At 38.5% G+C, this 17,495-nt stretch overlaps 1 protein-coding gene across 1 annotated transcript in view; it reads right to left on the minus strand.

The window, feature by feature from the left end:
- LOC143289345 (uncharacterized) overlaps window positions 1-17,230 on the minus strand; it is a 23,523-nt gene extending 6,293 nt beyond the window's left edge. Inside the window, exons 1-8 of the mRNA XM_076598347.1 lie at window positions 17,154-17,230; window positions 15,287-15,391; window positions 14,687-14,770; window positions 12,773-12,889; window positions 12,437-12,520; window positions 4,046-4,150; window positions 1,429-1,533; window positions 1,109-1,198 (exon numbers count right to left, since the gene is read on the minus strand). Of these exons, the coding sequence (XP_076454462.1) occupies window positions 1,109-1,198; window positions 1,429-1,533; window positions 4,046-4,150; window positions 12,437-12,520; window positions 12,773-12,889; window positions 14,687-14,770; window positions 15,287-15,346 (645 nt within the window). The 5' untranslated portion in view covers window positions 15,347-15,391; window positions 17,154-17,230. The remainder of the gene's footprint in view (window positions 1-1,108; window positions 1,199-1,428; window positions 1,534-4,045; window positions 4,151-12,436; window positions 12,521-12,772; window positions 12,890-14,686; window positions 14,771-15,286; window positions 15,392-17,153) is intronic.
- Between the last annotated feature and the right edge of the window lie 265 nt (window positions 17,231-17,495).

The following is a 17,495-nucleotide window of genomic DNA, read 5'->3' on the forward strand; positions in this document are numbered from 1 at the left end:
CAGGGCATGACTCCTGGTTCTTTTCTTCTATTGTTTTCGACCGCTAGTGTTGGATGTCCAACTAGGTGCGGTTTCCTACTAGGTACTAGGCGAGGCAGGCTTTGTTTAGGGATCCTTTTATCTCCCCTTCCCCATGTGGGGAGAGCAGTGCTGTCCCTAAAAAGGGCTGCTCTGACGCTGTGGGAGGATACGGGCGTCGCATCTGCCCCAGTCTACAGCGGAAGACCATCACCCCACAGCCGCCTGCATGCAGAGTCGTGACTAGGAGCTGCCAGAAGCATCCTCTGCCTGTCCCCGTTACCACTTCTCCATCGCCGCAGGGCTTGGGAAAGCTGGGTGTTGAAGGGCTAGCTCGTCGTTCCGACATTAGCCTGGTTGCCTGGCCAGCACAGGTGACTTTTTTTTTTTTTTTTTTTTTTTTTTAGTGAAGAAGAGTTGTGCAGTCCCTTCCCCACTCTCTCGCCTACCGGCGCTCACAGTCCCACAGGTGCAGATACTGCCACGTGGAGAACGGCATCGGCAGGTACAGGTTTTGTCTTCGGAGTTCCGTCTCCTAGGAGGACTTCCAGCCATGGATAAGAGCTCCCCCTGCCCTTTGGTCATCCTCTTCTGCCTTCACAGCCAATGGGAAAGGTTTCCTCCTCCGCCTGGTCCGTCGTTGGGAGACTTCACATGCGGCAGGTAGTACTGGGTTACATGGTACCAGTAGCAAGGGCTATGCCCCTGACCTGACACACACAACAGAGGTATATTCCTAAAAAATACATGCTTTATTATTCGATAACTGGTTCAACGTTTGATGCAAGATGAGCATTGCGTCCTTGACCTTCGAAGACATTTATTATGCAAACCGACGTCTTTAATACTTTTTCCTTTTCCTTGACTTTTTTTTTTCAAGATTAAGATTTATTTGACATTGATGATCATGTTCATCACTGTAACTACTGTTCACTCTAACATTCTCAGTACGATCAGTTGTAACAGGTCGTATGAATGAAACAATAAAACTCTCTCTGTCTGTCTGTCTTTCTCACGAAACTAGTTAACTGCGTTTTCAGCATATAATATGTCCGTTGTATGAAAAGAAACAAATACATAAATACATCACCTTCAGTACATAAAAAGCATCGCATATGAAATCAGCGACAGGTTGTTCTGCCTCACGCATTGTCATGATATTACCCATGAGCTGGGTGATCTGAAAGTGACAACAACAGTACAAATCAAACATGACGAATACTTAAGTACCACAGAATATGGTGCATGTTGTCTTGGAACATGATACTTTTTTGATCACACACACACACACACACACACACACACACACACACACACACACACACACACACACACACACACACACACACACACACACACACACGTGTAAATGATCGCTGTTTGATTCATTGCGCCAAAATGGGAACTTACATCCTTCAGAGCCTCCTTGCCTTCCTCTGTCTCCAGATCATTGTGCGTGACATCAGCGAAGAGGCGTGCTCCTGCCTCTTGCATTAAACACACTGTCTTCATGAACTGGATGAAATGACAACAACAACAAAGACGAAAGATAAGAAATCAATTAGAAACGTGAATTGTCACAGTTTGCTTCATGGTTCCAAAATCAGGTACTTACAGCCAGAAGAGCATCTCTCTTTCTTTCTTTCTCTCTATTCTTCTTTGTCTGTCTGTCTGTCTGTCTGTCTCAGTCTCTCTCTCTCTCTCTCTCTCTCTCTCTCTCTCTCTCTCTCTCTCTCAGCTTTATGTTGCCTTCATCGACTTCAAGAAAGCATTCGACTTTGTATCATACAGTAAACTCTGGCCTATACTTTTGAAACATGGCTTAAGTGGGAGAATATTCTACGCAATTCAAAGCATGTACCAAACGGTAAAATTCCGAGTCAGAAGTGGGGACGGGTCGGGACTGTCAGATTTTCTTTTTTGTCAAAAAGGACTCAAACAAGGGGAAATAACTAGCCCATTACTCTTCTCCTTATTTATTAACGAACTAGCCACTGACATTGTTAGTAATGGAAAACATGGAGCTCAGCTTTACCCAGATTTTTACGAATTGTTTATATTGCTATTTGCTGACGACGTAGCTTTGATATAATTCACTCCAGTTGGATTACAGCATCAGCTGACTTTGCTAGCAAAGAATGCAGATTCCCTTAATCTCACAGTAAATCTGGAAAAATCGAATATTGTTATTTTTAGGAAGGGTGGGTACATTGCTAGTCGAGAAAGATGGTTTTACAAAGGTACGGAGATAAAAATTGTTAATGCTTACAATTGCCTAGGAATTTTGCTCAGCACTCGGCTTTCATTCTCTTTCTCTCTTAACAAACATATAACTAAAGCAAAAGCTGGAATTCTTGATATATTTAGAACCATGTGGAGTATTGGTGATGTAACTCCATCGCTTGTCTTCAAATTATTTGATACACAAATTAAACCCATGCTTTTATACGGGTCAGAGGTTTGGGGCTTGCTAAACGACTCACGCATTGAAAAGGCACATTTATTTGCTTTAAAAAAACTTCTTAATGTATCTCCAAAAACGCCAAACAACATGGTATATGGTGAAACGGGCAGGAAACCACTATGGATAGATGCAAAAGTAAATGCAATTCGATATTGGCTACGTCTTACCAGAATGGAAAATAGTAGACTTCCTAAGAAATCATACAACATGCTTCTTAATATTCATGACAATGGTAAATATTGCTGGGTCACGGATGTCCAGAGACATTTAACAATTTATGGTTTTGGGTTTGTTTGGCTTAATCAAGGGGTACAAGAGATTAACTGTTTTTTACGAGAATATAAAGAACGTATATCTGACTGCTGGTTTCAAGGGTGGAATGAAAGAATCAAGGAACGTGAAAGATATTCTGTGTACAGATTGTTCAAAACTGAATTATCTTTAGAACCTTACTTCGAAAGTATCAAAAATATTAAACTTCGAGACACATTCATTCGATTCAGGCTTGGCATATCTGACATAAAAACACATAAATTACGCTTTTCTTCTGACTATGGGGTAGATTTATCGTGTCCTTTGTGTAAATGCCGATTGGAAGATGAAACGCATTTTCTGTCGATGTGCACAGCAACCGATGATTTAAGACAGAAATATTTTACAAAAGAAAACGTGAAGAAACTTAAAATACATCCCATGGCGTTTTTGTGTGATGTGCAACATTCAAACAGCTTAGCAAAATTTATTTACCATAGCTTAAGACTGCGAAGGGACTCAGCGTAAATGATCTCACATACAAAGCTTCATTTCGAAAACCAATTCTTAGCATGCAAAAAGCCATTCGATTTATGCTGCCACTGTTTAATTGATTCGTTGGTTGAAATGTATGTTAATCGATTGTGAAGATAGTTAAATTGACAAATGTTATTTGAATATTCTCTCTCTCTCTCTCTCTCTCTCTCTCTCTCTCTCTCTCTCTCCCCTCCCTCTCTGTGACTACGTAATCGGGTCGATGGCCTCGGGTTACTTAGATATCAACCTCAGCAGTAGTCTACGATGATTGTGCGTATACATACCGTTAGATATTGTTTTGTCTTCCTTATGAAAAGCAATAGAATGTTGTGAAAAGTGTAGGAGGGAGGGAACGTTCGAAGGGGTGGGAGAGGGGGGGAGCGTGTTTTCCACGGTGATATGAGCATGTTGCTTAAGTCATTAAACCATTTGAATCTCTCTCTCTCTCTCTCTCTCTCTCTCTCTCTCTCTCTCTCTTTGCCTCATGCATTGTAGATATTCTTCATGAACTGGGTGATCTCAAACACAATACGTTTTCGATAACTCCCCACCCCTCTCTCTCTCCCTCTCTCTCTCACACACATACACGCATAAGAGCCCATGGACACACACACACACACACACACACACACACACACACACACACACACACACACACACACACACACACACACACACACACACAACCCCCTCATCACAACGCTCACACACAGACAGGAAGAGAAACGTGAATGTTCACTATTTGGTTCAAGTCACCAAAAAATGGGAACTTACAACCATAAGAGCCTCCCTGCCCTCCTCTGTCTCAAGGGCACGGTGTATAGCATCAACGACAGAGTTCTCTCCTTCTTTCGTTGCATTCCTCAGGAGCCGGATGACCTGACAGCAACAACAACAACAACAGAGACCTAGAATAACAATTTAGTCAGGTCACAAGGATTGCTGTATGTGGTTTGGGAACATGAAAAGTTTTTAATCTCTCTCTCTCTCTCTCTCTCTCTCTCTGTGTGCTGAAGAAACCGAACTTCACTTTGTGTTGTGTTGCCCTGCTTTGAATGACCTTAGACATGAGTGGATTCCACAAAAATATTATAGACACCCTACTTTATTTCGACTTGCCATGCTTATGTCATCAACTAACGAAACTGTTATGAGACAGTTTGCTATTTACTTATATAAGGCTTTTAGGTTTCGCAGTGTATTATGTAGTTAATTATTATTAGTTGTGCATTATCCAATTTGTGGATTATCATTTGCAGTTTATCATTCACTTCTGTAATTTGTAAGGTTTTGATTTTGAATGTTGATTCACTGTACCCCCTTCATGAGAGGCCATGGCCTTTATTGAATAAACTATCCGTATCCGTATCCGTATCTCTCTCTCTCTCTCTCACACACACACACACACACAAACACACACACACACACACACACACACACACACACACACACACACACACACACACACACACACACACAGGCATTGATATAAACAAGCACACAAAAGGGTAAACACAAAAACAAATACACAACTCTTCTTCACTCTCCTACCCCTCCCCCCCCACACACCCAATCACATACACACGCATACACACACATGCACACACACACACACAGAAGCATTGATGTAAACAAGCACACAAAAGGGTAAACACAAAGACACATACACAACTCTTCTTCACTCCTAACCCCCCCCCCCACCCCCCATCACACACACGCACACACACATGGCCCTTGTAAGATCTAAGATAGCCTATGCACAAGAAATATTTAATCAGTGCACCTAAATATCTATTACAAAAGATTCAAAGTGTAGACTGCAAGGCGATCAAAATTGCCCTCGGAGTGCCCTCTCGTGCATTCAACCAGGAAACATACAAAACAGCCGGAATTCTTCCCTTAAATGAACATCGTGAGTTAGCAACAGCAAAATTCGCTGTGAGATACACTTCAATGACAAAAAATTTCATTGCTGATGAACTGACGGTAAGATCTGACATTGATTTTCCTAAAAGGGCTGAAGCCATTTCATCACAAGAAACAGTTGCAACTTACGTTTCAAATTTGTTAAAAGAATCTGATGTGAACATAAAAGAGTTAGCTGCAAAATCATATCATACTCCTGTTACTTTTTAGGAAATGTTGAAAGCAGATTTTGATATCAGTTATTATGAAACATAAAAGGAAGAAAACATCAATATCACGACAAGTACTGCCAGAATTCATACAGCAGATGGATCTGTTCTTGGTGACAAAAACGCTGGTGAGGCTTTCTATATCCCTGCCTTTAAAGTTAAAAAATCTTACTTTATTGCAAAACATCTTTCAAAACATCTTTCCATATTCACGGCTGAGCTAACTGCTATTGTACAAGCTCTGAATTATTTAGTGAACCATCAAATAGTTTTCTCGAAAATAGCATTCTTTGTTGATTCCAATTCAGTACTTTATGCTCTAGAATTGTTTAGCCTTGAAACAAGACCTGACTTAGTTATTGAGGCAAATCATTTGGTACATTGTTCGAGGATTAAAGGGACTGAGGTGAGTTTTTGTTGGGTGCCTTCTCATGTGGGCATTCATGACAATGAAACTGCTGATAAAGCAGCTGAAAGAGGAGCACAAAATTCAGAAAAATCGACAAAAACACATGTCCGTCTTTCCGTAAAAGAAGTATACACTTTGTTAGAAAAAAAAGCATGGGGTCGATTTCATAACCGATGGAAGGAAAAGTTTTTAAAACATAAAGGGACATTATTCCCCGAGAATATTATTAAAGAAAAGATACCGAATGTATCAGCTTGCTATACAAGATTGGTAACCTCTACTTTCTTCCGTATAAAACTTGATGCGCTGAAGATAGTACAGTAAAAATGTTACATGCATCTGTGGTAAGCAGTTCAGTATGTATCATTGTTTTTTTGTTTGTTTTTTTGTCCCGGACTTTCTTGTGTCGACCACGTTTTAGTTTGTATATAAATTCATTCTTACAATTCAGAGTTGATGGAAAAGAAAGGGGAAAAAAAGAAAGAAAAAAAATTGAATACAGTGAACATCTACAATAACATCGTCATCATAAATCATTATACTTATATATATTCCATTTCACAATCAACTCAAAACGAGACAATACCGGGAATTCCAAAACTGTGTCATTGTAATCAATAGCATTTTTTTTCTCTTAAGAAATCAAAGTGTTCTTCTTTATTCTATATATTGTTGTTTTGTTTTGTTTTGTTTTTTAAAATCAACTTGGTCAAGGTGGACGCATTTTCATCATGTGTAACAGTGCAGTTTTATAACATATAATAGACATTATAACTAGCATCGGCACAGAGTTATGGACACTTTGCTTAGCTAACGTAATGTGAAAAGAACACAACCCATACATTGTTTTCTGAAAACCAAAAAAACATATGGAGTATCTTATGTATGAATACATTTCCTCTAGTTTTCTATACGTGACGGTATAAAACACCCATTAGACAGTCATGTTAAACATTATTACTGCAGACACATAAGTGCACATAAATACACACATGCATATATTATTTACATACTCGCATACTTACACATTCAAATAGATGTACATCTGTTTTTCAAGTAGAAAAATATATCATTGAGCCTTCAATATTGTTGTGCATTTTTGTCTTTCATCATATTTTGTTATGGGTTATTGTTTTCAAGAAGTTTTATATATGGACACCATTTTCTCGTGAATACAACGCTTAACATTTCCATTGAATGCATATATCATTCTAGTTTATAACTATTTCTTAAATCATTCAGAAAGTGCTCTATACATGGTTTAATCTTATTTATTCTGCATTTATAAACAAAATATTTTGCAAAAAGAATAATATAGTTGAAAGTTTCATCTGTTTTTGTAATTTCATCATTTCCAAATAGAACTAATTCTATGTTTAACCTAACGTTTGAGCAAGTATCACATCTTTCTTTAAAAACGCTCTCTAATTCCTTCCAAAACAATTGCGAGAACTTACAAAATCATAGATAATGATGTACTGAATCTATTTCATTTTTACAGAAATTGCACTTGTCACTGTTTGTAATTTGAAACCACTTCAATTTTTATCTCTTTTACTTTCTTTTATTTGCTTCATGGTGGTTACCCAGTTAACGATGATATCTAATTTTTGCTCCCACTTAACAAAAGAATTTATTTTATAAATAAAGAGTGGTTCAAGAAGTATATCATAATATATTTGCAAGCCTTTCATAGTAGGGGATATTAAGTGTAGTGCTTTCGATTGTTCATTACAGGTTTTATCACTTAGATAAATATTGAATTAAGTAATTTTTTTATCGAATGTATCAATCCCATATGCACTAGATAATTTACATTAATATTATATTTTTCTGTAAAGCACGTGTAACTAAGGAAGCACCCATTCTCATCAACAACATCTCTAACCAGAAATATATTCTTGTCTGTCCAACATTTATAGTGGATTGTGTTGTTACCAACTCTGAATTTGTCGTTATAAAAGAGGGGCTCTGCAAGTACCTCACGTGGCTCTTTTAATTCTATTTGTTTCGTAAAATTCATGTATGCCTGAAAAACATCTTTCCAAAATTGGTTACATTCGATATTTAGAAACTTTCTTGAACCATACAGTGTAGTAAGTTAATTTCTTGGCATTTTATAAGTAAGATTCTCTTCACTTTGGTGTTCCTGTGTATAATTTCCTTATCCATGTTATCTTAAGAGCATGTATAAACTTTTCTATGTCTGGTATACCTATTCCTTCATTTGCAACATTATGTATCGAGTATTTCTTTTAATTTTATCTGTTTTTTTTTTTTTTTTTTATCCCATACGAATTCATAGCATAGTCTCTGTAATTATTTTACTTCTTTGTCTGAAGGGTTTGGAAGAAGAATCCATAAGTTTTTTAGCTTTGAAAGTATGAGAGATTTGAGAATAGCAATTCTACAGAGGGGTGTGCATATACGCTTTGACCAAATCTTGAATAAGATTTTTGCTTCTGTTAATTTGTCCCTTGTATTCACTTCAGTTATTTTTGATAGATCGTCTAAAAACCATATACCTAAAATCTTGAATTGGGGGGTGGGGGGGTGGGGGTTGAGGGGGGGAGGGGGGGTGAGGGGTTGGAGGGGGGTTAGGGGGGAGGGGAGGGTCCATTTCATATTCTTTTCTGGGAGATATTTCCTTTTCGAATTGTTCATACACCCTAACCAAACATTTAGCGTTTTGTCATAATTTAACTTCAGACCTGAAATTTCTTCAAATGTATATTAGTGTTTCGAATAATTTCTCATACGATTCTTTATCTCCATCTAACGTAAATGTTGTGTCGTAAGCATACTGACTAATTTTAAATTCGGTGTTCAATATGCTAATGCCTTTAATACCCTCATCTTCCCTTATCTTGCATGCCAGAATTTCAGAGCACAATACAAATAGGTATGACGAAATCGGGTCTCCCTGGCGGCACCCCCTTTGTATTTTGAAACTCTGGGATACCTTACCATTTACTATGACATATGCCTTTACATTTCTATAAAAAGTGCATACCCATTTACATATATCTTCTCCAAATCCAAAAGCGTTTAAGACCTTGTTCATACATACCCAGTTTACTGAATCAAATGCCTTTTCAAAGTCTATTGAAACTAGTAAGCCTGAACTGTCTTCTTTTCCTAAGTAATGCACAATGTCATATAGTATTCTTAAGTTATCACCAATGTATCTACCTGGAATGAAACCTGTTTGATCTTCATTTATTAACTTAGGCAGGACTGACTTAATTCTACTAGCTATACATGCTGTATCAAGGATATAGGCCTCCAGTTTTTTAAGTATTCCCTTGGTTTATCCCCTTTTGGCAAGGCATGTAATTAATCATTCTTTCTGTGTCGTTGACATTTCTCCACTTATAAATCCTTCATTCAGTGATCTCACAAACAAAGTCACTAATGTCTCCCACCCACCCCTCCCAAAAAAAACACCAAGAACAAACCAGTCATTCCATCTGTACCTAGACTCTTGTCGTTTTGCATTCGCCTAATAGCATCTGTGGCTTCTTGTCTTGTAATTAATCCTAGTTGTTTTGATTCTGTCTCATCAAATCTGGGTAAGTTGTTTGCATAATCACTAATATCTAAATCTTTTACATTCTGCTCTTTGTATAGGTCTTCATAATAATGTCTTGTCGCCTTTAGTATTTCATCTGTTTCTGTCAGTATGTTACCTTGACCTCTAGATAACTTTAACATGTGTTTACTGATAAAGTGACGTTTTCCAAGATTACAAAAATATTTACTTACTTTTTCACCCTGAGATGTCCATCTTGTTTAGATCTTAAAGCTATCCCTTCCATTTTCAATCTCCTTAATTGTATGAGCTCTTCCGTCTTCTCCTGCAATTCTCTAATTATATCATACGACCGAACTTCCTTTTCGAGTCGTTGTATTTCCTTTTCTAACATTTCTTCTTTTTCTATTTGTTGCTTTTTCTTTCTTATTCCAAAAGTTATAGGTTTTGCTCTTACCTCCATTATCAACACATCTGAAAAGAGCTAGTTGCTTATAGTAAACTGAATTTCATCATTCGGGATATTACATATGTTTTCTCGTGCGAAAGGTAACACTGCATACTGTTCCTTTATTTTCTCTATAGTTTCTTTCACTAACTTAATATAATCACTGTCTCTAAGTAAAGATGAGTTAAATTTCCAAAAAGGTTTTCTTTTGGGTTCTGTATTAAATACTAAGTCAACTTTGACTAAACAGTGGTCTCTTCTATAACCGTGCAAAATATCAGCGTCTTTAACATCAGTAACCAGGTTATCTGAGATCAAGAAGAAGTCAAGACGGCTTCGTTGTAAGGGAGTTGGTCTCCTCCAAGTGTATCTTAAGACTTCAGTATTGAGTTCCCTCCATATATCTACTAACTGTAAATCATCTATCATCTTTAAAACTCTTTCTTGTGCTCCCTGATTATTCACATGCTTATAATTATGATAGTCTACGTTGGGATTCATTACTAAATTCCAATCCCCTCCCATTATGACGTTAGAAATTTCTTGCTCTCCAACCTTTTTCTGAATTTCTTAAAAAAATATAGGGTCATCTCTGTTAGGGCCATAAAGGTTTACCAATAGAATTTCGATATCAAATATGTTTAACACGAAAATGATGTAATTACCACGAGTATTTGTAATGGTTAGGTTGTTTTTTTTTTTAACTGAAAGTTGTTATTTAGCAAGATAGCTACTCCTCGTGACCTAGAATTATTAGATGAAAAACACATTCATAACCCCATTCAGACCTTATTTGTCTCTCCATCTTTTTTGTAAAGTGTGTATCTTGTAAAAAATAGACTGAATATTGTTTTTGTCTTAAGTATTGTAAAACATCTTTCCTTTTTTGAAAAGCACCTAACTAAGCACCTAACCCCTGGCAATTAAAGGATGATATTTTTAGACTATTCATGAGTGAATTGTGTATTGGACCACACATACTGCACCGTTAATATTTCAAAAAACAAAGTTTTCCACCTGTACCATCTTTTCTAATCTAAGAAATAAAAAAAAGAACAAAAAGGATAATGAATTCCTTGTTCTGTACAAACTGAAGCATCAGACACTCAGATATTTGGAGAAAATCAAATGAAATAATATGAAAAAGAAAGAAACAAAACAAAATATTGTTCATTCACACAAAAATACATACACTGGCAAAGAAGAAAAACAAACAAACGAAACAACAACAAGCAAACAAACAAACAAACAAAAAACAAACAAATAAACAAACAAAAAAAGAAACAAAAAAAAAAGAAAAAAAAGAAAGAAAGAGACCCCCCAAAAAAACAACAACAACAAACAACAACAACAACAAACAAACAAAACAAACAAAACAAGACACCTGTTTCCCTCTGACCATCCTTGGCGATCAAGGAACACAACATCACACAACGTTTCATGTTTGATTTCATAAAGCCGTATTTCACGAAACTCCCTCCCATTCTCGTGGAAAGTATTTTTTATGTGTCAACGCGCGTGTGTGTACAAAACTTGTAAAACTCGTGCGAGCGATTTTGTCTTCTCTTTTTCTCTCTCTTTCCAGATTTTTGAACAAGTTAGCAAAACTCAAAACAACTAAGGCAATATTCACATGACATTCGTGCCAGTATGGTCTGATTTTTTAACTCACTCGGAAATCCCGAACTATCAAGGGAACCTAGAGCACGTGCAACACATCCCTCACTCTGCCCGCAGTCACCTAAGTGTACAAGTTCGCGCGAACGTGTGTGTGTGTGTGTGTGTGTGTGTGTGTGTAGCGGGAACAAAAACATACATAATCAGCGAAGTATGTGTCACAAGAGCATGAGCAAACGCAGGTCACACCTGTGACCCGACCTGCTCAAAGATTCACAACATTCAAGCACAATCATTACAAACCGAATACGTCATGTACAGTGATTCACAACACATCATTGTTTGTTTCACTGTCAGCAGTTACATACCTCCTTGCCCAAATATTTCAAAGAGAATAACTATTCTGCAGTTGATTTTTGGAAAGTTATTTCCGACGAGGTTCTTATGGTCGAACCTTCACAGGCATTAGTTCACAGCCCTATTGCTACATTCCTTTAATGCACTTCAGAATTGTGTTAATGGTTTCTGATTATTATCATCATTATTGAATTGTTACTGTTAAATGTAATTGCATGTTAGTTATGCATTTTTTGGTAGTTTTCTACCTTTTCTGTTTTCCTCTTCCCTCTCCCTCCCGCCCCAGCCCCCCCCCCCTTTTTTTTAATCGTTTAATATGACTGATAGCGAAAAGACGCCAAACAGAAGAACGAACACACACACATACACTGGAGGGAGCGGGAGGATGGGGGGGGGGGGGGGGGGCTCAAGAAGAAGGGTGAAGGGTCACGATTAGGGTGCATGGCCCAAAATTACAGCCAGAAGAGCTTCTCTCTCTCTCTCTCTCTCTCTCTCTCTCCTTTTTTTCCTGTCTCTGTGTGTTTGTCTCTTATCTCATTCCCTACTCGTCTTCCTCTGTCTCTCACAGGAACACAGCTCGTTGTGGTTTCACCAAACAATATATGTCATTGTTTACATGAGAAGGAGCAAATACAAAAATACATCGCTTTCAGCACAGTCAACTTACCTGCAAAGCATCGGGTGTGGCATCTGCTATGAGCTGTTTCCCTGTCTCTTTGACTGCGATGATTTTCTTGACGAACTGGACGAGCTGAGAGCAACAGCAACAACAATAGTCAGGGTCACAGGATACGGTGAATGTGGCCTTGGAAAATAATTCGTGTTTGATAACACATACCCCCCCTCGCCCCCCCCCCGTCCCCCCCCACATGCATGCACACTAGCACACACAAGAGCACACGGAAGCACACATTCACTCACCCTTCACCACCATCCTCACACTTAGACAAGAAGAAACGCGAAGCTTCACTATATGGTTACAGGCACCAAAGTGGGAACTTACAGCCATAAGAATCTGCCTGCCTTCCTCTGTCTCAAGGGCACGGTCAATGACATCAGCTATGAATTGTTCTCCTGCTGCCTCTTGCATTGCGCAGACATACCTGATGGAATAGAAGAACTGAGAGCAACAAAAAAGCCAAAAGATGACGAATTAATCAGTGTCACACATAATGGTGTGTGTCGGCTGGGAATATACATCTCTCTCTCTCTCTCTCTCTCTCTCTCTCTCTCTCTCTCTCTCTCTCTTGTTTTCAAGCAGAACCTGTTTTCGTTACAAATGCTCTTTTCATCAAAAAATGAAAATATAATGATAAATTTATCTCTCTATATATACAACGCTTTGAAGAGGCGTGAGAACGCAACAGAATTGTTCGATGTCAGAGAGTAAGGCAAAGACGATTGCTTTTTTGTTGCTTGTTCGTTTTGTTGTTGTTTTTCTCTTGGAATCTGAGTATTTACTTGTTCACGCAATACTTTTGTGTCCGTATGTTATTTGTATGTTAACAATATTCATAACATTATATAAGGTAGAAAAGTTTCTTTACTTTTGTTTAACCCCTTCAAATGGGGCAATGGCCTTATATTGAATAAATCGTTCGTTCGTTCGTTCTCTTGTTTTCAGTTCATGCCTTCTTCATGTGCTTTTCTGTCTGTCGTCTGTGTGTCTGGGTGTCCATGTGTCTGTCTGTCTGTCTGTTTGTCTGTCTGTCTCTCTAGATTACATTACCTCACAAATCATATTGGACTTTGCCCAATCTGTATGTACGTGACAAGAAAAACTGGGTGTCAAACACCCACTGTAAACTGTATATGTTTACATTTGGTTATATTTAGTTAAACGAAGGTGGAAAGAGTGTAGACGAATTTATCAGAGTATTTAAGGAAAAAGGGTAGTTGTACGCATATGGCAGGAATGGGATTTTCATGGTAGTAATAGAGAAAGATTTAATGTTCAAAGAACATTCTTCACCGTATTGGATGTCAAAACGTATTTACACTGAAATATAAATCGACACTTAAAGAATTCAATGGAAAGATTCAGCAGTACACTATTACATTTTTTTTTTACATTTATTTGCTTATTTATCATCATTGTTGTCTTATTTATTTATTTCATTTATTTATTTATCTATTTATTTGTTTTATTTTCATCATCATCATTATTATTATTCATTATTTTTAATTTTTAAAATTATACTATTATTATTTATTTACTTATATATATATATATAATTTTGTTTTATTTTATTTTTATTTTATTTATTTTATTTTATTTTAATTATTTTTTATTTTTTATTATATCATTTTATTTTATTTATTCTTTTATCAAGGCCTGACAAAGCGCGTTGGGTTACGCTGCTGGTCAGGCATCTGCTTGGCGAATGTGGTGTAGCGTGTGTGGATTTGTCCGATTTGAAAACTAATGCAGAACACATAATGCGACTGATCTGTTGTGCAAACGTTGCAACAAGGGGGAAGAAAATGAAATACATTTTGTCCTAAGTTGTCCTGCATGATTAAAAAAAAATGTATATATATCACCTAAATCCTATAAGTTTCCAGCCATCTTATATTAGCGTTACTTAGGGTTTCTAGGCATGAACAGACCATTCACAATTTGCCAATGGATCTGTTTAAAGCATTCAGACTGCGATCAACTCTGAGGTCTTAGAATATCATTTTTTTGTTTCTTGATGACATGACCGCATATTACTTGTTCTTTTTGTTGTGTGATCATGTGTTCGCACCACTTCATTAGGAGCAGTGGCCTGTAATTGAATATATTATCCGTATCCGTATCTCTCTCACTCGGTGTTTCTCTTTGGAATCCAGATGATTGTGCTTTCACCACATGATATGTGACCTGTTTACACGAAAAGACATTAGTACATCACCTTCAGCACAATCATCTTACACGCAAAACACGTTGTATGGCATCAGCAACGGGCTGTTCTCCTGGCTCTTGCATTGCACGGACAGTCTCCATGAACTGGATGATCTGAGAGCAACAAGAACAACAAAGTTGAAACACGATAAACCGGTGGTGGATTGATCGATATGGATACTTACATGGTTCCTCTCCTTGGTGAGAAACCAAAGTCTAAGCGCTTTACAAACACGAAGCTGCTTACCCAGGTAGAGCAAACTGAGATCTGCTATTGGGGGCTCATCATTAGTTTCCTGTGTCATTAAGTTAGGTGTCAGTCACGCGCGCACGCACGCACGCACACATATGCAACCTGTTGCGTGTATGACCGTTTACTTATTTTCTTATCACACTTCTTTGATATACGAGTGTCACATGGTATGGTACAAGTGGTCTGGGAATATGATAAGTTTTTAATACCCCCCCCCCCTCCACACACACAGAGTATGCACACAGAGACACTTCAGTTCATACGCAAACGGACATTTACAACCACCCCCCAGTCCCCACCCACACAAACGAACAACAAACAGAATAATAAACGTGAATGAACACTGCATGGTTCATGGCACCAAAATGGGAACTTACAGCCACAAGAGTCTCCTTGCCTTCCTCTGTCTCCAGACCACGCTGTGTGACATCAGCCATGAGTGTATCCCCTGCCTCTTGGATAGCACAGATTGTCTTCGTGAACTGGTTGAAATGACAACGACAACAAACACAACAGACATACAAGATGAGAAATTAATCAGTGTCCGGGGTATGTTCTGGGAATATAATACATTTTGAATATGACATCTTTCTCTCTCTCTCTTTCTCTCCCCCCCCTCTCTCTCTAGCACACACATAAACACAAGCATGGACACAAATACACATGAGCATTGAGATGCGACATACCGATACTTCATTTCACTTTTGTTGTTGTTCAAGTTGATAATTGCTGTTTCACAGATGCTTATGAACTGCTGATTCCATTGTTATAGTTGATCCTTTCTCTGTACACGCCCCTTAAAACCCCATCCCAACCCCACCTCCCATACACCAACACGCACACACACATGACACGTCTAATATCACTCAAAGTGAAAAGACGTTAAATTAAAGAAAGATACATAAGCACGCAAACAGACATACATACACTTTCCCCTTCACACCTAACCCTCACCACACACACACACACATCTCCGCCCCCCCCCCCCCACACACACTGTGTCTCTGTCACTCTCTCTCTCTCACACACACACATAAACACACACAAACACACACACACACACACACACACACACACACACACACACACACACACACAAACACACACACACACACTCACACAAACACACACACAAGTGCCTAGGAAGCGAGAGAGTCTGACGGCACTGGTTCGAATCACGGCAGTCGCCAGTATTTTCTCCCCCTCCACTGGACCTTGAGTGGTGGTCTGGACGCCAGTTATTCGGATGAGACGATAAACCGATGTCCCGTTTGCAGCATGCACTAAGCGCACGTAAAAGAACCCACGGCAACATAAGCGTTGTCCATGGCAAAATTCTGTAGAAAAATCCATTTCGATAGGGAAACAAAAAAAAAAAAAAAAAAATGAATGCTGGAAAAAAAAAAGGGTGGCGCTCTCAATGTAGCGAGGCGCTCTATCTGGGGAGAGCAGCCCGAATTTCACACAGAGAAATCTGTTGTGACAAAAATGAGTAATACAACACAATACAATACGATACAATAAAAAAACAAAGAAAGGAATGAATGAAGGAAGGAAGGACGGAAGGAAGGAAAGAGGAAAAAAAAAGAAAAAAAGACGAAACGTGAATGGTTACTATTTGGTTCATTGCACTAAAATAATTACTCACATGCAGAAGAGCCCCCCCCGCCCCCCCTCTCTCTCTCACACACGTTTTCCCTCCCAATTTTTCTGTGTATATGTTTGCTGTCAGTCAGTCAGTCAGTGAGTTTGTCAGTCAGTCAGTCAGTCAGTCAGTCAGTTTGTCTGTCCGCCTCACGTTTTCCCTCCCTATTTTTCTGTCTGTATATGTTTGCTGTCTGTCTGTCTGTCAGTCAGTCAGTCAGTCAGTCTGTCTGTCTCTCATGAATCAAGTTCATTCTGTTTTCACCAAATATTCATTGTCACATGTGTACATGAAAAGTATATACATAAATACATCAGTTTCAGCACACCCGTTTCCACACACACACACACACACACATACACACACACACACATACACACACACACACACACAGACACACGTATGAACACAAGCAGACATAAGTACGTACACAAACACATACACATTCCTTTTCCGTCCTGCCCTTCCCCCTAGCCCCCCCCCCCCCCCCCCCCCCCCCCCCCCAGCCCCCCCAGCCCCCTTCCTTAACACACACACAAAGAAACCGAGAAACACGAAGGGGGTACTATTTGGTTCATGGCACTAAAATAGGTACTCACTTCCACAACAGACACCTTTCCATTCTCTGTCACGATTACACTCTTGGTGGCATCAGCTGTGACATCATCTCCTGCCTCTTCCTTCAGAACAACATCAATGGAGACGAAAGAGAAGGTACAAAAAAACACACAAAAAAAACCAACAACATGCAAATCATAAATTCGCGGGTGGTTAAAAAAAATCACACACACACACACACACACACACACACACACACACACACACACACACACACATATATATATATATATATATATATATATATACTTTTTCATCCTGTCCCTGCTCTATATAGGGTCTAAAACTCATTACAATACAAAACCAAAAGTATCCAGAAGTAT

This window comes from Babylonia areolata, chromosome 13, assembly GCF_041734735.1.
Source record: "Babylonia areolata isolate BAREFJ2019XMU chromosome 13, ASM4173473v1, whole genome shotgun sequence".
Classification (NCBI taxonomy): domain Eukaryota; kingdom Metazoa; phylum Mollusca; class Gastropoda; order Neogastropoda; family Buccinidae; genus Babylonia; species Babylonia areolata.